At 50.7% G+C, this 22939-nt stretch overlaps 1 protein-coding gene across 1 annotated transcript in view; it reads right to left on the bottom strand.

Moving 5' to 3' along the window:
- Positions 1-22939, bottom strand: part of DIPK1B (divergent protein kinase domain 1B) — a 97318-nt gene that overhangs the window by 45644 nt on the left and 28735 nt on the right. Inside the window, exon 2 of the mRNA XM_075324344.1 lies at positions 13726-13860. Coding sequence (XP_075180459.1) covers positions 13726-13860 — 135 coding nt within the window. The remainder of the gene's footprint in view (positions 1-13725; positions 13861-22939) is intronic.

Below are 22939 nucleotides of genomic sequence, written 5' to 3'. Positions count from 1 at the left end.
TGACAGGAGACTGGGAAGCCTCACCAGTGTCTGCAGATTCCCCAGTTATTAGTGACAGGAGACTGGGAAGCCTCACCAGTGTCTGCAGATTCCCCAGTTAGGAGGGTGACAGGAGACTGGGAAGCCTCACCAGTGTCTGCAGATTCCCCAGTTATTAGTGACAGGAGACTGGGAAGCCTCACCAGTGTCTGCAGATTCCCCAGTTATTAGTGACAGGAGACTGGGAAGCCTCACCAGTGTCTGCAGATTCTCCAGTTATTAGTGACAGGAGACTGGGAAGCCTCACCAGTGTCTGCAGATTCCCCAGTTATTGGTGGCAGGAGACTGGGAAGCCTCACCAGTGTCTGCAGATTCCCCAGTTATTAGTGACAGGAGACTGGGAAGCCTCACCAGTGTCTGCAGATTCCCCAGTTATTAGTGACAGGAGACTGGGAAGCCTCACCAGTGTCTGCAGATTCCCCAGTTATTAGTGACAGGAGACTGGGAAGCCTCACCAGTGTCTGCAGATTCCCCAGTTATTAGTGACAGGAGACTGGGAAGCCTCACCAGTGTCTGCAGATTCCCCAGTTATTAGTGACAGGAGACTGGGAAGCCTCACCAGTGTCTGCAGATTCCACAGTTATTGGTGACAGGAGACTGGGAAGCCTCACCAGTGTCTGCAGATTCCCCAGTTATTAGTGACAGGAGACTGGGAAGCCTCACCAGTGTCTGCACATTCCCCAGTTATTAGTGACAGGAGTCTGGGAAGCCTCACCAGTGTCTGCACATTCCCCAGTTATTAGTGACAGGAGACTGGGAAGCCTCACCAGTGTCTGCAGATTCCCCAGTTATTAGTGACAGGAGACTGGGAAGCCTCACCAGTGTCTGCAGATTCCCCAGTTATTGGTGACAGGAGACTGGGAAGCCTCACCAGTGTCTGCAGATTCCCCAGTTATTAGTGACAGGAGACTGGGAAGCCTCACCAGTGTCTGCAGATTCCCCAGTTATTAGTGACAGGAGACTGGGAAGCCTCACCAGTGTCTGCAGATTCCCCAGTTATTAGTGACAGGAGACTGGGAAGCCTCACCAGTGTCTGCAGATTCCCCAGTTATTAGTGGCAGGAGACTGGGAAGCCTCACCAGTGTCTGCAGATTCCCCAGTTATTAGTGACAGGAGACTGGGAAGCCTCACCAGTGTCTGCAGATTCCCCAGTTATTAGTGACAGGAGTCTGGGAAGCCTCACCAGTGTCTGCAGATTCCCCAGTTATTGGTGACAGGAGACTGGGAAGCCTCACCAGTGTCTGCAGATTCCCCAGTTATTAGTGACAGGAGACTGGGAAGCCTCACCAGTGTCTGCAGATTCCCCAGTTATTAGTGACAGGAGACTGGGAAGCCTCACCAGTGTCTGCAGATTCCCCAGTTATTAGTGACAGGAGACTGGGAAGCCTCACCAGTGTCTGCAGATTCTCCAGTTATTAGTGACAGGAGACTGGGAAGCCTCACCAGTGTCTGCAGATTCTCCAGTTATTAGTGACAGGAGACTGGGAAGCCTCACCAGTGTCTGCAGATTCCCCAGTTATTAGTGACAGGAGACTGGGAAGCCTCACCAGTGTCTGCAGATTCCCCAGTTATTAGTGACAGGAGTCTGGGAAGCCTCACCAGTGTTTGCACATTCCCCAGTTATTAGTGGCAGGAGACTGGGAAGCCTCACCAGTGTCTGCAGATTCCCCAGTTGTTAGTGGCAGGAGACTGGGAAGCCTCACCAGTGTCTGCAGATTCCCCAGTTATTAGTGGCAGGAGACTGGGAAGCCTCACCAGTGTCTGCAGATTCCCCAGTTATTAGTGGCAGGAGACTGGGAAGCCTCACCAGTGTCTGCAGATTCCCCAGTTGTTAGTGGCAGGAGACTGGGAAGCCTCACCAGTGTCTGCAGATTCCCCAGTTATTAGTGACAGGAGACTGGGAAGCCTCACCAGTGTCTGCAGATTCCCCAGTTATTAGTGACAGGAGACTGGGAAGCCTCACCAGTGTCTGCAGATTCCCCAGTTATTAGTGACAGGAGACTGGGAAGCCTCACCAGTGTCTGCAGATTCCCCAGTTATTAGTGGCAGGAGACTGGGAAGCCTCACCAGTGTCTGCAGATTCCCCAGTTATTAGTGACAGGAGACTGGGAAGCCTCACCAGTGTCTGCACATTCCCCAGTTAGGAGGGTGACAGGAGACTGGGAAGCCTCACCAGTGTCTGCAGATTCCCCAGTTATTAGTGACAGGAGACTGGGAAGCCTCACCAGTGTCTGCAGATTCCTCAGTTAGGAGGTGACAGGAGACTGGGAAGCCTCACCAGTGTCTGCAGATTCCCCAGTTATTAGTGGCAGGAGACTGGGAAGCCTCACCAGTGTCTGCAGATTCCCCAGTTATTAGTGACAGGAGACTGGGAAGCCTCACCAGTGTCTGCAGATTCCCCAGTTATTAGTGACAGGAGACTGGGAAGCCTCACCAGTGTCTGCAGATTCCCCAGTTATTAGTGACAGGAGACTGGGAAGCCTCACCAGTGTCTGCAGATTCCCCAGTTATTAGTGGCAGGAGACTGGGAAGCCTCACCAGTGTCTGCAGATTCCCCAGTTATTAGTGACAGGAGACTGGGAAGCCTCACCAGTGTCTGCAGATTCCCCAGTTATTAGTGGCAGGAGACTGGGAAGCCTCACCAGCGTCTGCAGATTCTCCAGTTATTAGTGACAGGAGACTGGGAAGCCTCACCAGTGTCTGCAGATTCCCCAGTTATTAGTGACAGGAGACTGGGAAGCCTCACCAGTGTCTGCAGATTCCCCAGTTATTAGTGACAGGAGACTGGGAAGCCTCACCAGTGTCTGCACATTCCCCAGTTATTAGTGACAGGAGACTGGGAAGCCTCACCAGTGTCTGCAGATTCCCCAGTTATTAGTGACAGGAGACTGGGAAGCCTCACCAGTGTCTGCACATTCCCCAGTTATTAGTGACAGGAGACTGGGAAGCCTCACCAGTGTCTGCACATTCCCCAGTTATTAGTGACAGGAGACTGGGAAGCCTCACCAGTGTCTGCACATTCCCCAGTTATTAGTGACAGGAGACTGGGAAGCCTCACCAGTGTCTGCAGATTCCCCAGTTATTAGTGACAGGAGACTGGGAAGCCTCACCAGTGTCTGCAGATTCCCCAGTTATTAGTGACAGGAGACTGGGAAGCCTCACCAGTGTCTGCAGATTCCCCAGTTAGGAGGGTGACAGGAGACTGGGAAGCCTCACCAGTGTCTGCAGATTCCCCAGTTATTAGTGACAGGAGACTGGGAAGCCTCACCAGTGTCTGCAGATTCCCCAGTTATTAGTGACAGGAGACTGGGAAGCCTCACCAGTGTCTGCAGATTCTCCAGTTATTAGTGACAGGAGACTGGGAAGCCTCACCAGTGTCTGCAGATTCCCCAGTTATTGGTGGCAGGAGACTGGGAAGCCTCACCAGTGTCTGCAGATTCCCCAGTTATTAGTGACAGGAGACTGGGAAGCCTCACCAGTGTCTGCAGATTCCCCAGTTATTAGTGACAGGAGACTGGGAAGCCTCACCAGTGTCTGCAGATTCCACAGTTATTGGTGACAGGAGACTGGGAAGCCTCACCAGTGTCTGCAGATTCCCCAGTTATTAGTGACAGGAGACTGGGAAGCCTCACCAGTGTCTGCACATTCCCCAGTTATTAGTGACAGGAGTCTGGGAAGCCTCACCAGTGTCTGCACATTCCCCAGTTATTAGTGACAGGAGACTGGGAAGCCTCACCAGTGTCTGCAGATTCCCCAGTTATTAGTGACAGGAGACTGGGAAGCCTCACCAGTGTCTGCAGATTCCCCAGTTATTGGTGACAGGAGACTGGGAAGCCTCACCAGTGTCTGCAGATTCCCCAGTTATTAGTGACAGGAGACTGGGAAGCCTCACCAGTGTCTGCAGATTCCCCAGTTATTAGTGACAGGAGACTGGGAAGCCTCACCAGTGTCTGCAGATTCCCCAGTTATTAGTGACAGGAGACTGGGAAGCCTCACCAGTGTCTGCAGATTCCCCAGTTATTAGTGGCAGGAGACTGGGAAGCCTCACCAGTGTCTGCAGATTCCCCAGTTATTAGTGACAGGAGACTGGGAAGCCTCACCAGTGTCTGCAGATTCCCCAGTTATTAGTGACAGGAGACTGGGAAGCCTCACCAGTGTCTGCAGATTCCCCAGTTATTAGTGACAGGAGACTGGGAAGCCTCACCAGTGTCTGCAGATTCCCCAGTTATTAGTGACAGGAGACTGGGAAGCCTCACCAGTGTCTGCAGATTCCCCAGTTATTGGTGACAGGAGACTGGGAAGCCTCACCAGTGTCTGCACATTCCCCAGTTATTGGTGACAGGAGACTGGGAAGCCTCACCAGTGTCTGCAGATTCCCCAGTTGTTAGTGGCAGGAGACTGGGAAGCCTCACCAGTGTCTGCAGATTCCCCAGTTATTAGTGACAGGAGACTGGGAAGCCTCACCAGTGTCTGCACATTCCCCAGTTATTAGTGACAGGAGACTGGGAAGCCTCACCAGTGTCTGCAGATTCTCCAGTTATTAGTGACAGGAGACTGGGAAGCCTCACCAGTGTCTGCACATTCCCCAGTTATTAGTGACAGGAGACTGGGAAGCCTCACCAGTGTCTGCAGATTCCCCAGTTATTAGTGACAGGAGACTGGGAAGCCTCACCAGTGTCTGCAGATTCCCCAGTTATTGGTGACAGGAGACTGGGAAGCCTCACCAGTGTCTGCACATTCCCCAGTTATTGGTGACAGGAGACTGGGAAGCCTCACCAGTGTCTGCAGATTCCCCAGTTGTTAGTGGCAGGAGACTGGGAAGCCTCACCAGTGTCTGCAGATTCCCCAGTTATTAGTGACAGGAGACTGGGAAGCCTCACCAGTGTCTGCACATTCCCCAGTTATTAGTGACAGGAGACTGGGAAGCCTCACCAGTGTCTGCAGATTCTCCAGTTATTAGTGACAGGAGACTGGGAAGCCTCACCAGTGTCTGCAGATTCCCCAGTTATTAGTGACAGGAGACTGGGAAGCCTCACCAGTGTCTGCAGATTCCCCAGTTATTAGTGACAGGAGACTGGGAAGCCTCACCAGTGTCTGCAGATTCCACAGTTATTGGTGACAGGAGACTGGGAAGCCTCACCAGTGTCTGCAGATTCCCCAGTTATTAGTGACAGGAGACTGGGAAGCCTCACCAGTGTCTGCAGATTCCCCAGTTATTAGTGACAGGAGACTGGGAAGCCTCACCAGTGTCTGCACATTCCCCAGTTATTAGTGACAGGAGTCTGGGAAGCCTCACCAGTGTCTGCACATTCCCCAGTTATTAGTGACAGGAGACTGGGAAGCCTCACCAGTGTCTGCAGATTCCCCAGTTATTAGTGACAGGAGACTGGGAAGCCTCACCAGTGTCTGCAGATTCCCCAGTTATTGGTGATAGGAGACTGGGAAGCCTCACCAGTGTCTGCAGATTCCCCAGTTATTAGTGACAGGAGACTGGGAAGCCTCACCAGTGTCTGCAGATTCCCCAGTTATTGGTGACAGGAGACTGGGAAGCCTCACCAGTGTCTGCACATTCCCCAGTTATTAGTGACAGGAGACTGGGAAGCCTCACCAGTGTCTGCAGATTCCCCAGTTATTAGTGACAGGAGACTGGGAAGCCTCACCAGTGTCTGCAGATTCCCGAGTTATTAGTGACAGGAGACTGGGAAGCCTCACCAGTGTCTGCAGATTCCCCAGTTATTAGTGACAGGAGACTGGGAAGCCTCACCAGTGTCTGCAGATTCCCCAGTTATTAGTGACAGGAGACTGGGAAGCCTCACCAGTGTCTGCACATTCCCCAGTTATTAGTGGCAGGAGACTGGGAAGCCTCACCAGTGTCTGCAGATTCCCCAGTTATTAGTGACAGGAGACTGGGAAGCCTCACCAGTGTCTGCAGATTCCCCAGTTAGGAGGTGAAAGGAGACTGGGAAGCCTCACCAGTGTCTGCACATTCCCCAGTTATTAGTGACAGGAGACTGGGAAGCCTCACCAGTGTCTGCACATTCCCCAGTTATTAGTGGCAGGAGACTGGGAAGCCTCACCAGTGTCTGCAGATTCCCCAGTTATTAGTGACAGGAGACTGGGAAGCCTCACCAGTGTCTGCAGATTCTCCAGTTATTAGTGACAGGAGCCTGGGAAGCCTCACCAGTGTCTGCAGATTCCCCAGTTATTAGTGACAGGAGACTGGGAAGCCTCACCAGTGTCTGCAGATTCCACAGTTGGGGGGGTGATGATTTTCTGCGTTGCGAGCAGCAGACGGGTCAATCTGCGGAGTGACAGGTGACAGGTGATAAGACAAACCTCATTCCGGCTCATCAACGCGCCGGCTGCGCTGAAGTGAGAGGTTAAGGAGATGGAGCATTCTCTGCCTGCACGGCTCATTACCCGCACAACAGACCAATTCACACCGGCGGCCACATATGGAAGCCTCGTAATAGAAGGCGAGTCTTCCATCGCTCCGGTACTGGGGGATATAGATTCATCCGTAGAGGCGGATACACATCACACGGGGGCCGCAGCTGCAGGGCGTCCGCCAAATGTAACCGTCTTATAAAGGAGCGACCGCTGCAGATAGGGAAAACCACCATGTTCTCACGTCAAAGGGCAACATCTACCCCCGTAAATACAACATTCCTACCTGGACGCCTTCATCCTGCTCACTTCATATAGAGAACAGTTTGGATAAAGATCTAGGAGGGTGAAACGTCACCACTTTGGCCGACAGCATGGATCTATGTCATCATACACCTCATAAATACATAACATTCATCATGCAGACATCATACACTATATATATTTATAAAATATAACATTTATATAGGATACCTCCTGATGAAGCTAATAGAGCGAAACTCGTGTCAAGTGTCTGTTAGTGCAGCCCATTCATCTCCTGATGAAGCGAATATAGCAAAACACGAGTTGAGCATCTGTTAGTGCAGCCCATTAATCTCCTGATAAAGCGAATATAGCGAAACACAAGTTGAGCGTCTGTTAGTTTGGCCCATTCTTCTCTTGATGAAGCGAATATAGCGAAACACGTGTCAAGAATCTGTTAGTTTGGCCCATTCATCTCCTGATGAAGCGAATATAGCGAAACACGAGTCAAGCGTCTTTCAATGCGGCCCCGTCACCTACTGATGAAGCGAATATAGTGAAACAAGTCGAGCATCTGTTAGTGCGGCCCATTCATCTCCTGATTAAGCGAATTTTGCGAAAACACGTGTCAAGTGTCTGTAAGTGCGGCCCATTCACCTCCTGATGAAGCAAATATAGTGAAACACAAGTCAAGCATATGTTAGTGCGGCCCATTCATCTCCTGATGAAGCAAATATAGTGAAACACGTGTCGAGCGTCTGTTAGTGCGGCCCATTTAGCCTTATTATGTCTTCAGGTGGTGTGGTTAAGTCTGCACCACTTTTGGCGACACTCCCTCCTTGTTTGATAACAGACGGGTCAGGTTTTCTGTCGGACACTTGCTTACTCTTTATTTCAGTAGGTTTCATTATCTTCAGACACTCTTTATTAGGGGGTTTGACCACTACTTGGAAGCCCCTCTATTAACTGTCGGAATCCCCAGTATAGAAAAAACAAACAGATGCTCACCGGTCGCCCCTGCACCTTTCCAGCACTGATGGCACCGGAGCTGCTGGCACTGTTAGGCTGCTCCCCCGTCCTCCCGTTTTGCCTTTATATCTTCTCTACTGCTTTATGTCTATATTTCCTATCTATATAGGTCACTGTGTGAATAACATTAGTATATTATTACATCAGAACATTCATGGCCTAATCTCCATCTTTCTTGTTGCCTACGAGTAAACTTAGAGATATTCAGTGACTAGAATGAAATCCAACCACGACCCTACTGAGCAGACCCTGACCCTGGACTGTGACCAAAACCACGCAGCCACGCCGCCTGTCTGACTGCAGGTGACAGCGGACTGATGGTTATGGCGCCGTGGTTTGCAGCTGAATCTGAGTTTTCCTATGGGTTTTTATTGCATTGCTAGTGTGGTACTTTAAATCTAAGTCCCGGCCTCCGTCTTATACTCATCCTCCGGCATCTTCATCTGTTTCCAGCACCGTTCCAGACAGTCTCCGGTGATTTGTGACCTTCCGGCAACACCAGTGCTTCATTGAGGCGCCAGAGGTCACAAATCAGTATATCTCCATGTGGGCCTCCTTCCTGCCTAATTCCTGCCTCGTTCCTGCCTTGTTCCGGCCTCATTCCTGCCTTGTTCCGGCCTCATTCCTGCCTTGTTCCTGCCTTGTTCCGGCCTCATTCCTGCCTCGTACCGGCTTAATTCCTGCCTCGTTCCGGCCTCATTCCTGCCTCGTTCCGGCCTCATTCCTGCCTTGTTCCTGTCTCGTTCCGGCCTCATTCCTGCCTTGTTCCTGTCTCGTTCCGGCCTCATTTCTGCCTCGTTTCTGTCTCGTTCCGGCCTCATTCCTGCCTCGTTCCGGCCTCATTCCTGCCTCATTCCTGCCTCGTTCCGGCCTCATTCCTGCCTCGTTCCTGTCTCGTTCCTGCCTCGTTTCTGTCTCGTTCCGGCCTCATTCCGGCCTTGTTCCGGCCTCGTTTCTGGCCTCATTCCTGCCTTATTCCTGTCTCGTTCCGGCCTCATTCCTGCCTCGTTCCGGCCTCATTCCTGCCTCATTCCGGCCTCATTCCTGCCTCGTTCCGGCCTCATTCCTGCCTCGTTCCGGCCTCATTCCTGCCTCGTTCCGGCCTCATTCCTGCCTCGTTCCGGCCTCGTTTCTGGCCTCATTCCTGTCTCGTTCCGGCCTCATTCCTGCCTCGTTCCGGCCTCATTCCTGCCTCATTCCGGCCTCATTCCTGCCTCATTCCGGCCTCATTCCGGCCTCATTCCTGCCTTGTTCTGGCCTCGTTTCTGGCCTCGTTCCTGCCTCGTTCCGGCCTCATTCCTGCCTTGTTCTAGCCTCATTCCTGCCTTGTTCCTGTCTCGTTCCGGCCTCGTTCCGGCCTCATTCAGGAGGACAGGAGTGAAACTCAGGGGGACAGGAGCAAAAGTCAGGGTGTTCAGGAAAGTTGGGGGACAGGAGTAAAAGTCAGGGGCCCAGGAGTGAAAGTCGGAGGGACAACAGTGAACGTCGGGGGGGTTAGGGAAAGTCAGGGGACAGGAGCGAAAGTCGGGTGGACAAGAGGGACTATTGTAAATGGTGGATCCTGTGTACCTTCTGTATATAGAGGTGTTATCAGTCATTGTACAGGAGGAGGAGGAGGTGGGCTGTGACACCACCTATTGTGAATGGTGGATACTGTGTAATCTACTGTATATGGAGGTGTTATCAGTTATTGTAGAGGGGGAGAAGGTGAGCTGTGACATCATTTATTGTGAATGGTGGATCCTGTGTTATCAGCTCAATATAGAGTTGTTTTCAGTCATTGTACAGGAGGAGGAGGAGGTGAGCTGTGACACCACCTATTGTGAATGGTGGAACCTGTGTTATAGTGAATGGTGGATACCTACTGTATATAGAGATGTTATCAGACATTGAATTAGAGGAGGAGGAAGTGAGCTGTGACATGACCTATTGTGAATGCTGGATCCTGTGTTATCAGCTCAATATAGAGTTATTATCAATCATTGTACAGGAGGAGGAGGAGGGGAGTTGTGACACCACCTATTATGAATGGTGGATACCTACTGTATATAGAGATGTTATCAGACATTGAATTACAGGAGGAGGAGGTGAGCTGTGACATGACCTATTGTGAATGGTGGATCCTGTATTATCAGCTTAATATAGAGTTGTTATCAGTCATTGTACAGTAGGAGGAGGAGGTGAGTTGTGACATCACCTATTGTGGATGGTGGATCCTCTGTTATCTTCCTGAAAGGATAGGAAGTACGAGTCTAAAATGCAATAGTGGAACTGTGAAAACTGCAGAACTGTTATTTTTTTTTGTTTTTTTTAATAAAGATTGATTTAAAGAAAAAAAATATTGGAAAAAAAAAAAATACCTGCAATAAACCCCTCATGTAGAGCGCGGGTGGTGACGGCAGATCGCTGCTGGTGCAGGGTCCTTTCTATATTCCGCCCTCTCCCAGACGCCCACTCTAGTTTTTCTCAGCCCGTGGACTCTGGCCCTTTAAATCCGTGTTTCCGGTGATCGGATGCACCCCTCGCCTCTGGATGTGCAGCGTAATTTGCTTTGGAAATGGAGGTCTGTAAGTAAATCATCATCATCGTGGCTTCCCGGCGATCGAAATCTCTGGGCGCTCTGCAGAACATCAGACCGCCGCCTGTATTATATAATGGAAACCATTGCAGCATGTCCATGTTTTATTGATGTACCTGCGTAATGAATGGGTTATGACATCTGCCCGGCCTCGCCGGAGACAGAAGAGAGGACGGGAGCGGAAACAGCAAGTTCCGCCAGCGAGAAACATCTGCAACGTGCGCAAAGAAAACCACCTGCAAACAAGAGGATAGAGAAGCAGAGGGGATAGAACAGCAGAGAGAATGGAAAGGCAGAAGGGATGGAAAAGCAGAGAGGATAGAAAAGCAGAGGATGGAAAAGCAGAGAAGATAGAACAGCAGAGGATAGAACAGCAGAGAGGACAGAACAGCAGAGGATAGAACAGCAGAGGATAGAACAGCACAGAGGATAGAACAGCACAGAGGATAGAACAGCAGAGAGGATGGAAAAGCAAAGGATAGAAAAGCAGAGGATGGAAAAGCAGAGAGGATGGAAAAGCAAAGGATAGAAAAGCAGAGGATGGAAAAGCAGAGAGGATGGAAAAGCAGCAAAGATAGAAAAGCAGCAAAGATAGAAAAGCAGAGAGGATGGAAAAGCAGAGAGGATGGAAAAGCAGAGAGGATGGAAAAGCAAAGAGGATGGAAAAGCAAAGAGGATGGAAAAGCAAAGAGGATGGAAAAGCAAAGAGGATGGAAAAGCAAAGAGGATGGAAAAGCAAAGAGGATGGAAAAGCAAAGAGGATGGAAAAGCAGAAAGGATGGAAAAGCAGAAAGGATGGAAAAGCAGAGAGGATGGAAAAGCAGAGAGGATGGAAAAGCAGAGAGGATGGAAAAGCAGAGAGGATGGAAAAGCAGAGAGGATGGAAAAGCAGAGAGGATGGAAAAGCAGAAAGGATGGAAAAGCAGAGAGGATGGAAAAGCAGAGAGGATGGAAAAGCAGAGAAGATAGAAAAAAAAAAAGGATAGAAAAGCAGAGAGGATAGAAAGGCATCCGGTGCGGCTCCAGTGAGATGAAAGGGAATGTAACCGGAGCGAGAACAACGTCTGCAGGAGGAGCGCCAGGTACCAGACATTAGAAACAGAGAAATAGATGGTTCTGGAAAAGAAATTCACCAGAACCAAAACACCGTCCACAAGAAAGAGAAGAGGGACGAAAGAAAGAATCAGAGAGTAACGAGATATAAGAACATGAGCGAATCGGAAATCACTCTGTACAGATAACACCGACGATCCATCGCCAGAGATCAGCGGTGACATCACTGAGTATGCCTCCTATCCATCACCAGAGATCAGCGGTGACATCACTGAGAACACCTCCTATCCATCACCAGAGATCAGCGGTGACATCACTGAGAACACCTCCTATCCATCACCAGAGATCAGCAGTGACATCACTGAGACACCTCCTATCCATCACCAGAGATCAGCAGTGACATCACGGAGAACACCTCCTATCCATCACCAGAGATCAGCAATGACATCACTGAGAACACCACCTATCCATCACCAGAGATCAGCAGTGACATCACGGAGAACACCTCCTATCCATCACCAGAGATCAGCAGTGACATCACTGAGAACGCCTCCTATCCATCACCAGAGATCAGCAATGACATCACTGAGAACACCACCTATCCATCACCAGAGATCAGCAGTGACCTCACTGAGAACACCTCCTATCCATCACCAGAGATCAGCAATGACATCACTGAGAACACCACCAGAGATCAGCAGTGACCTCACTGAGAACACCTCCTATCCATCACCAGAGATCAGCAATGACATCACGGAGAACACCTCCTATCCATCACCAGAGATCAGCAGTGACATCACTGAGAACACCTCCTATCCATCACCAGAGATCAGCAGTGACATCACTGAGAACACCACCTATCCATCACCAGAGATCAGCAGTGACATCACTGAGAACACCTCCTATCCATCACCAGAGATCAGCGGTGACATCACTGAGAACACCTCCTATCCATCACCAGAGATCAGCAGTGACATCACTGAGAACACCTCCTATCCATCACCAGAGATCAGCGGTGACATCACTGAGAACACCTCCTATCCATCACCAGAGATCAGCAGTGACATCACTTAGAACACCTCCTATCCATCACCAGAGATCAGCGGTGACATCACTGAGAACACCTCCTATCCATCACCAGAGATCAGCAGTGACATCACGAAGAACACCTCCTATCCATCACCAGAGATCAGCGGTGACATCACTGAGAACACCGCCTATCCATCACCAGAGATCAGCGGTGACATCACTGAGAACACCTCCTATCCATCACCAGAGATCAGCAGTGACATCACGAAGAACACCTCCTATCCATCACCAGAGATCAGCAGTGACATCACTGAGAACACCGCCTATCCATCACCAGAGATCAGCGGTGACATCACTGAGTACATTCTTCCCACCATTACCGGCCTTAGGTTTCTGTAGTAGGAGACGTCCTGATTTTTTCTTACTTCTCGATGTTCCGGCACTTTCTTTTTCTGTTCCTTAATCCTGGTGACTGGAGAAGCTGTGGAGGGTCCTTGTCTCCGGAGATTAGATAGCTTTCTTATGCAATCCTGAAGACTTGGAAGAAGTGATTTCATTCTCAAATCTTTTGATATAAGAACAGGTTTAATTTCGTGGCTCCGGAGCCTCTTGATTCGGCCGAGTGCTGTGAATGGCGGCACAATAAGCCGGACACATAATGGTGCGAAGTCAGGAACAAATAAATTAAGTCGTCCTGTGATGTTCACAATCGCGGCTCGAGGACCCGGAGTAACGGCTTAAAGGGGCAGAGCTGCGCGTGTACACCGGGAATAAGCCGCCTGTAAATCTCACCGCGATCTGCGAGGACGGTGATTATCGTAGGAGGCCGAAAGGCTGCAGACTAGCAGGAGCCCCCACAGAATAACAGGAGCCCCCGCAGAATGGCAGGAGCCTCACAGAATGGCAGGAGCCCCCGCAGAATGGCAGGAGCCCCCACAGACTGGCAGGAGATCCCATAGACCGTCAGGAGCCCCCATAGACTGGCAGGAGCCCCCATAGACTGGCAGGAGCCCCCGCAGAATGGCAGGAGCCCCCGCAGAATGGCAGGAGCCCCCCGCAGAATGGCAGGAGCCCCCATAGACTGGTAGGAGCCCCCGCAGAATTGGAGGAGCCCCCGCAGGATGGCAGGAGCCCCCGTAGATAGGCAGGAGCCCCCGCAGAATGGCAGGAGCCCCCGGAGAATGGCAGGAGGCCCCGGAGAATGGCAGGCACCCCATAAACTGGCAGGAGCCCCCGCAGATTGCAGTGATACTTCTCACAGGTTTCTATCACACATTCCTCTTTCCATACACTCGGTGTCTTCGGCGCACTCAGAGCGACAGTCAAGACAGACAAAGGGAAATGGACGATCTGCTTATTGTACTCACAATGATCATGCGGCACACGTGTCCTCTGCACAGCTCCGAGTAGGAGGAATAGTGGATGTAGACCACCCAGCTGCCCACGAAGATGCCCAGCCATGCCAAGAAGAGATACTTCACCTTGATACCGGGAAGGCGACTCTAGGATAAAGAAAAACAAGAGGATGATTACAAGGAGAGTACACACTGTGACGACATGGACTCTCATGGGTTAAAGTTTCTTAACATTCAGCCAGACTATTGTTCTTATGTGTGCTAAGTCATGTTTGCTTAGCTATTGCTCTCCAGACTTTTCCAGTAATCATTGTATTGTAGTTGTGTATTGCTAATGTGATTACCTTAGTAGCCATTGTCTAGTCGGTGACTTGCCGACTCCATGTAGATATACTGAGTCTTTCTATGCACATCATTTAAATGAACATTATCCATGCAGCTTGAAATTCATCCAATGGGAGAAGCAATCTTGTCCAACCAATCGATGAGGACGCAGTGTATCCTAAGGGAAGATTATGGCTATAAAAGGGACTTCTTTAAGCCACCAGGGTGGATGAAGGTTGATGGATGCTGATGGATCCAGTCTAAGCTCTTCGGAGCTGACTAGAGGATCAGGATATCTTATGGCTTCAATCTAGGAGCTCCGGTTCCGGTTGGAGACCATATCCGCAGCCTAGGGATTTCGACTCCGGCTGCCAGGATTAGATCATCATACCAGGACTACCTAAGGAGGACACTCAGGTTGGGACAATCCGGTCTGGTACAGACTTTGCAGACCTCAGACAGCTTCCTGAATCTGGCATTATTCCTTTCTCGGTGGGTGCCCGCCAAAAGCGGGGTGCTGCTGGACTGGAGTAAGCGGCCCTGGAAGCTCTGAGGCATGGACATTCTAAATCCCTGGTGAGCCAGCGGAAGGGTGAGACTCTGTTGCCTGTTACATTTGTGTGTTTTGCTGGTTATGTGTTATGTGCCGTTAATTGTTTGGGGATCCAATAAAGTCTAATTATTGTGGTTCCCTCATCCTGTGTTGTCTGAGTAGTGTTACGCCCACGGTTAAGGAGGTCGGCGTTCAGTTGGGATGAGCCCTGAGCCACGCTGTCTTTCTAAAGGCGGCGGGTTTTAGTGGACGAGAGCACCCACTGAGCTCCGTGTCCCCACAATTGGTGGCAGCAGTGGGATACTACTCAGCCTGGTTTACCCAGGGGAGCTGCAGCGGACTGGTGTTTTCGGACACCGTCCAGGGCTCAACAACCAGGGAGGCACATAAGCATACCCAGCAGGCGGGTTTTAGTGGACGAGAGCACCCACTGAGCCCCGTGTCTCCACACACACCACAGCGGATACTTCATGAGCAGCATTGTATGTGGGGCATAGGGGGACAGCGGAGAGACAGCAGAGGCACGGGGGGACGAAGGGGGAAGCAATGGCATGGGGGGATGGCGGGGAGACAGCAGGGGCACAGAAGGACGTCGGGGAGACAGCAGGGGCACGGGGTGACTGCAGGGGGAGACAGCGGGGACGCAGGGGCACAAGGGGATGGCGGGGAGGAAGCAATGGCACAGGCGGACGGAGTGGAGACAGCAGGGGCACGGAAGGACAGCGGGGAGACAGCAGGGGCACGGGGGGATGGCGGGGGGGAAGCAATGGCATGGGGGGACAGCGGGGAGATAGCAGGGGCACAGGGGGACGGCAGGGGGGAAAGCAATGGCACAGGGGGGACGGCAGGAAGACAGCAGGGGCACGGGGAAACGGCAGGAAGACAGCGGGGGCACGGCAGGAAGACAGCGAGGGCACGTGGGGGCGGCAGGAAGACAGCAGGGACACAGGGGGACGGCGGGGAGAGAGCTGGGGCACAGAGAGACTGCGGAGGGCGGCAGGGGGAAGACGGCGGGGGACGACGGGGGCATGGGGAGATGTCGGAGTCAGTGCCTCGCTGTGCAGAAGATAGCACTCAATATTTCCTTAGAATTCAGCGTCTGGAGGTCATCGCTCCGAGCCGTCACCTGCGTCAGGTCAGAATGGATGCAAAATCTTGGACATCATTTCTCGCTTTCTCAAATACACATTTTACCAGTCGCTTTGTGTCGGCTACAGACAACAAGCGAGACGCATCCTACAAGCAAAGCGGCAGCCGGCAAGAAGAACGGAGACAACAGCATCTGTCATCTCCGAAATGTGCCCCTCACCAGAGAAGCCAAGAGCCCACAACACTCCCGGGCTACCAGAGCGGCACGACACGATGTGTCACCAAACCAGGGATGTAGACGGCACGTCCAGAGGCGCACAGACAATCCGAGAATACCGCAGAAGACACCGAACATGGAGGGGACAAGCTGACCCTTGGGGAATGCGGAAATGACACCGATACTAGGGGAACAGGATAATAACACTCTGGGTACGGGATAACACTGACACTGGGGGGACAGGATAATGACACTTGGGGTGGAGGACAGTGATGCCGACACTTGAGGTACAGGACACTGACGCTGACACTCGGGGTACGGTACATTGACACTGACACTCGGGGTACGGGACGTTGACACCGACAGTCGGGGTACGGGACGTTGACGCTTGGGGTGCGGGACGTTGATGCTGACACTCAGGGTACGGGGCGTCGACGCTGACACTCAGGGTACGGGGCGTCGACGCTGACACTCAGGGTACGGGGCGTCGACGCTGACACTCAGGGTACAGGGCGTCGACGCTCGGGGTATGGGATGTTGACGCTCGTGGTATGGGGTGTTGACGCTAACACTCGGGGTACAGGACGTTGATGCTGACACTCGGGGTACAGGACATTGGCGCTGACACTCGGGGTACAAGACGTTGATGCCGATACTCGGAATACAGGACGTTGATGCTGACACTCTGAGTACAGGACATTGAAGCTTGTATGCCCGTTCCCTCGTTCCGCTCATCACTAATACACAGACTCGTTATCAGAGCTCCCAACGGTTCTGGTCACAGGTGTGAGGGAGAGCGAGGCCGGGACACAAATCCTATTTGTTGCTCATATTAGGAAGCGAGTTCTCGTCCCGGGCACCTGAACCGTTCTCTGAACGCCATCTGGATCTTCTGATGTATTAGCGATCACTTAGCTGTAAAGCTCCTCACGCTGAGCAAATAGTCGCTGATGTGGAGCCGCCATCAAACGGCACAACACAGAAAAGACCCGCCATTAACTACTAAGGGCTTCACTTTTACTGATGGAGACTGGACAAGACTCTACATTTTCCGGCACGTGGTCAGAACACGGCAGACACCGGATCTAAGGTCCATATTCCCCTGCAGAGGAGACATTGCTGCATCCAGAGCTCCTTACTACATAGAATCAGACACGTGACCTTCTGCCTGGGTCTCGGGTCTTGGAGGAATCGCTCATCGGCCACAGTTTTCGGTGGAAATCTGAACCTTGAGGCTTTAGAAGTGGTTGAAAAATTAAGAGACGGGAGGTTAAAACGTATATTTATCGCAGCGCTCGGGGCGGCCGCTAGGGTTACCATGGTAACTTCCGGCTCTGGAGATTAACAGAAACAAATTAATGCTGAAAAGATAAATATGCAGGAACGATGGGAGCTACGCCGCCGACGCAGCGCGGAACATCAGCGTATTATGCGGGGAAAGTGGAAAGGACACGATAATTCACCGCGAGGCAGGAAAACCAAAAGCCTGCAGTGTAAAGAATGGGGGATTTCTGATCAATGTCCCACCCACCAAAACAGAGGTCAGACCTATTGTGAAGCTCAAAAGTTATTCCCCATCCACAGGATAAGGGGTAACGATCTGATCGCTGGGACCCCACAGTCCCAAGAACCGTAGCTCCGGAGAACGGAGCGATGGTCTATTATACGGAGGAGCGATCAGAGGGGGCGACTTTACAGTCACATCTCTGCGGTGTTTGCAATATAGTGTTCTTCATTCTGTAAGAAATCTCATGTGGAATCTTAACAGAACGTATCAAAATCAAACTACGATGTATCATCTCCGGAGCAGAGACCCTTCTATACGTGACGAATATCAGCCCCTCTTATAACGCTCCAGTGCTTATATACAGTGGCATGTAAAAGTTTGTGCACCCCTGGTCAAACTGACAGTTAAGCAAGCTAAAGAAGAAATTATCTCTAAACAGGCATAACAAGAACAGTGGAGGCGAAGTTAAGGTCTAGTAGATCAAGCAAAATGTCAGTGAGAGCTGCTGGTAGGATTCCTAGAGAGGCAAATCAGATCCCCTGCCTGACTGCAAAAGACCTTCAGGAAGATGTAGCAGACTCTGGAGTTGTGGTACATTGTTCTACTGTTAAGAGACACCTGCACAAATATGACCTTCATGAAAGAGTCATCAGAAGAAAACCTCTCCTGTGTCCTCAGCATAAAATTCAGCATCAGACGTCTGCAGAAGAACATCTAAACAAGCTTGATGCATTCTGGAAACAAGTCCTCTGGACTGATGAGGTTAAAATAGAACTCTGGCCACAATGATCATGGGTATGTGTGAAGAAAAAAGGGCACAGAATTTCAGGAAAACAACATCTCGCCAACCATTAAGCATGGGGATGGATCAATCATGCTTTGGGGTTGTGTTGCAGCAAATGGCAAGGGGAACATTTAATGGGTAGAAGGAAGAATGGATTCAACGAAATTTCAACAGATTTTTGATGCAAACATAACATCATTTGTAAAAAAAAATGAAGGAGAAAACAGGAGAAAAGAGGACAAGAGAGAGGAAGGGAGGACGACTTCTACAAAAGGATAATGGTCCTAAACACACATCACAATCCACAATAGACATCCTCAAAAGGCACAAGCTGAAGGTTTTACTATGGCCTCACAGTCGACCGAATATCATTGAAAATCTGAAGCTAGAGCTCAAAAGAGCTGTGCATGCAAGATGAGCCGGGAATCTCACAGAACTGGAAGACGAGCCAGGAATCTCACAAAACTGGAAGACGTCTCCAAGGAAGAGCAGTGCATTCAAGATGAGCCAGGAATCTCACAGAACTGAGACGAGCCAGGAATCTCACAGAGTTGGAAGACATCTCCAAGGAGGAGCAGTGCATGCAAGATGAGCCGGGAATCTCACAGGACTGAGACGAGCCAGGAATCTCATAGAACTGAAGATGTCTCCAAGGAGGAGCAGTGCATGCAAGATGAGCCGGGAATCTCACAGAACTGAGACGAGACAGGAATCTCATAGAACTGAAGATGTCTCCAAGGAGGAGCAGTGCATGCAAGATGAGCCAGGAATCTCACAGTACTGGAAGACGAGCTGGGAATCTCACAGAACTGGATGACATCTCCAAGGAGGAGCAGTGCATGCAAGACAAGCCGGGAATTTCCCTTTAGTAATTTTTAAATTTAAAAGATGATTTTTTTTTGTTTTGCCTAAAATACAAAGGACGTGTCATCTGTAACTTTTGACCTTTTAAAGATCATTTCATCTTCAACCTGCTTAACTGTTCCCAATACCAGTCATTCTGACCAGGGGTGCACAAACTTTTACATGCCGCTGTATAAGCCCCTCTTATATAGCGCTCCTGTGGGAACACTCTCTTTAATATTACGGTTTATATTAGTGCACCTTGCATTGTAGCAGTTGGGATTTTGTGCTTAGATACTGAGCGTAGGATGGAGGAGGAGGAGGAGGGCCGGGCGTTCATGTTACAGTCGGCAGAGAAGCTGCCACTATCTGTTCTGAGCGGCCGTGTCTGCAGGACCCCGGGGAAAGGTCTGGACTTTATGTGACGGGTCCTACAAGGGTGGTGGTCTGCGCAAAAGCTCCTCTCTGTATTAGGGAACTGGTGCTCCTGCCGGTCTTTGTTTAATTGGCTACAAGACCGCTGCAGCCAATCACTCTTTGTGGCGGTCAGAAAATAGTTTCCACTTCTCTGAATCCAGCAACAATTAAAGGAGGTTTCTATTCCGGTTGTCAGAACTGTGCACACAGAATTGGGCTTGTGTGTGTTTTTCTCTCGTATATATATTTCTAAAATAAAATCCATCCATCCTCCTGTGAACTGGAGCCATCCAGAGATCTTACGACCCACTGACACAGGACTGCGCAGCACTGGTTACACAGGAACAGGTTGTGCTCCGCGTGAAGACGTCGGGATCGTTCCTTGTGACAGATGGGTCGGTTTGGCAGCAGAAGTCGCTTTCCTCGCCTCAGGATTCGCTCTCTAGCAGCCATTATTTCCACATTCCCTCCCGCAGCTACGTCCAAAATACAGCAGCCAGGATAAAAGCAGCCGATCCGTAAACAGCCGGAGCATCGAATGGGGATGTTGGAGTCAGAAAAGAAGGAAGACAGCCAAAAAGCCACACTCTCCTTCATAGAAAGTAGGGAGTAATGCCGGTGGGGACCCTTACGTCACATACTATGTGTTGCCAGTCACGTGTACAGATTCCAGTACACACCAGGTCTTGTGGGGTGTTCCCGATATACGGAGGGTCTTGTGAGGTGTTCCCAATAAATGGAGGGTCTTGTGGGACATTTCCAGTATACAGAGGGTCTTTTGGGACGTTCAAGGTATATGTTGTTGAGTCTTGTGGGGCATTCCTGGCATACATTGGGTCTTGTGGGGCATTCCTGGCATACATTGGGTCTTGTGGGACATTCCTGGCATACATTGGGTCTTGTGAGGCATTCCTGGCATACATTGGGTCTTGTGAGGCATTCCTGGCATACATTGGGTCTTGTGGGGCACTTCTGGCATAGGTTGGGTCTTGTGGGGCATTCTCAGTATACTTTGGGTCTTGTGGGGCATACGCAGTATACATTGAAGTCTTGTTGGCCATTCATGGTATATACCAGGTCTTATGGGCGTTCCCAGTATACGATGGGTCTTGTGGGACAATTCTGGTATAAGTTGGGTCTTGTGGAGCATTTGTGGTATAGATTGAGGTCTTCTGGGGACATTCGCATTATATGTTCACATTTGTGGGGTGTTCACGTCATACGTTGAGTCTTGTTGGGAGTTTGCAGTATATGCCGAGTCTTGTGGGGCATTCGCATTAAACATTGACTCTTGTGGGGCATTTATGGTATATGTTCGGTCTCTTGGGGCATTCACGGTATATGTTGGAACTTTTGGGGCATTCATGGTATATGTTGAGTCTTGTCGGGCATTCGTTGTATAGGTTGGGTCTTTTGGGGCATTCATGGTATAGGTTGGGTCTTGTGGGACATTTGTGATATATGCCAGGTCCTTGTGAGGTGTTTGCAGCATACATTGGGTCTAGTGGGGCATTCTCAATACACAACGGGTCTTGTGCTTGTGTGGCATTCCCGGTATATATCAGGCCTTGTGGGGCATTCCGGCATACACCAGGCTGTCATGATCTGGTAACCGTGGACGATCACGAAAAATCCCATTAATAAAGGAAAAAACAAAATCACAAGAGTAGTTGGAAACTAAGCTGACCACAATCCCCTATCAGACAACACTAGAAGTAGCAGTGGGATGTTCCTAACACACCTAGACACCTCGTCACTGCCTGAGAAACATGCTACACCTCAAAGATAGAATTGAAGAATCCTAACTTGCCTCGGAGCAGTCCCCAAAGAAATAGCAAGCCCCCATCATGTAAACAACGGTGATGTAAGAAATCACAATACAAAGATAGAAAATATAGATCAGCAAAGGTTAGACCCGACTTACAAGATAAAACAGGTCAGGACAGATAACAGATTGTGGCCAGCAAAAAACCCTGCAAAAAGTACTAATCTCCTGATAATAAAAAATACTGAGACCACAAGGACTCTCCCCCACTATATCAGGTACCCTTGTGCCAGACACTTTAAACAGAACTGCAGATATAATGGGAAGAAACAAACATCACAGAGCAAGTAATATTCTAAAGTGCAAATAATCCAAAACTGACCAGGGAGCAAGTTCCCTTTCTTTTTGGAGGGATTGCCCTGCTCCCAAAAGCAGAGAGACAGATCCTCACATACGATAAACCAAACACAGAACCAAATGGAATAAGCAGAAACACTCAAGTGCAAATCCAGCAATTAAGCACAGAAACAGTAAACTTATTTGGAGTAGATTCAGGCATCAAATAAAATGGGAAAAACATAAAGGGAAACTCCCAGCCATCTTCAAAAGCAGGCAGGAACATTTATCACTGGCAACCGCCAGGCACACAATGCTCTCCTAAATAAACTAGGCTGATCTGCAATAGGATTTCCTGGATTCCCAATTAATTCCATCACCTGTCTGAGTCACAGAATAAAACTCTGTTTCATTACCATTCCTGGCCACCAGAGGGAGCTCCACACCAGTACCCACTCGTATGACATTTACAACACCAGGCCTTGTAGGGCATTCCTGACATACGCCAGGCCCTGTGGGTCATTCCCAACATACGCCAGGCCTTGTGGGTCATTCCCCAGGCCTTGTGGGTCATTCCCGGTATACGCCAGGCCTTTTGGGGCATTCCCAACATACGCCAGGCCTTGTGGAGTATTCCCGATATACGCCAGGCCTTGTGGGGCATACCGGGCATACACCAGGCCTTGTGGATCATTCCCGGCATACGCCAGGCCTTGTGGGGCATTCCCAACATACGCCAGGCCTTGTGGGACATACCCGGCATACACCAGGCCTTGTGGGGCATTCCCGGCACACGCCAGGCCTTGAGGGGCATTCCCGGCATACGCCAGGCCTTGTGGGGCATTCCCGGCATACGCCAGGCCTTGTGGGGCATTCCCGGCATACGCCAGGCCTTGTGGAGCATTCCCGGCATACGCCAAGCCTTGTGGGGCATTCCCGGCATACACCAAGCCTTGTGGGGCATTTCCAGCATACGCCAGGCCTTTTGGGGCATTCGCGGCATACGCCAGGCCTTGTGGGGCATTCCCAGCATACGCTAGGCCTTGTCGGGCATTCCCAGTATACGCCAGGCCTTGTGGGGCATTCCCGGCATACGCCAGGCCTTGTGGGGCATTCCCGGCATACGCCAGGCCTTGTTGGGCATTCCCGGCATACGCCAGGCCTTGTGGGGCATTCCCGGCATACGCCAGGCCTTGTGGGGCATTCCCGGCATACGCCAGGCCTTGTGGGGCATTCCCGGCATACGCCAGGCCTTGTTGGGCATTCCCGGCATACGCCAGGCCTTGTTGGGCATTCCCGGCATACGCCAGGCCTTGTGGGGCATTCCCGATATATGGTCTTCTAGGGTATTCCCGGAGTGACATTATTAGGCAGGTATATTTAAGGTTATG

Source organism: Anomaloglossus baeobatrachus, chromosome 9 (assembly GCF_048569485.1).
Source record: "Anomaloglossus baeobatrachus isolate aAnoBae1 chromosome 9, aAnoBae1.hap1, whole genome shotgun sequence".
NCBI lineage: Eukaryota > Metazoa > Chordata > Amphibia > Anura > Aromobatidae > Anomaloglossus > Anomaloglossus baeobatrachus.
The sequence above is the reverse complement of the archived record's forward strand: the minus strand, read 5'-3'. Positions and strand labels throughout refer to the sequence as shown.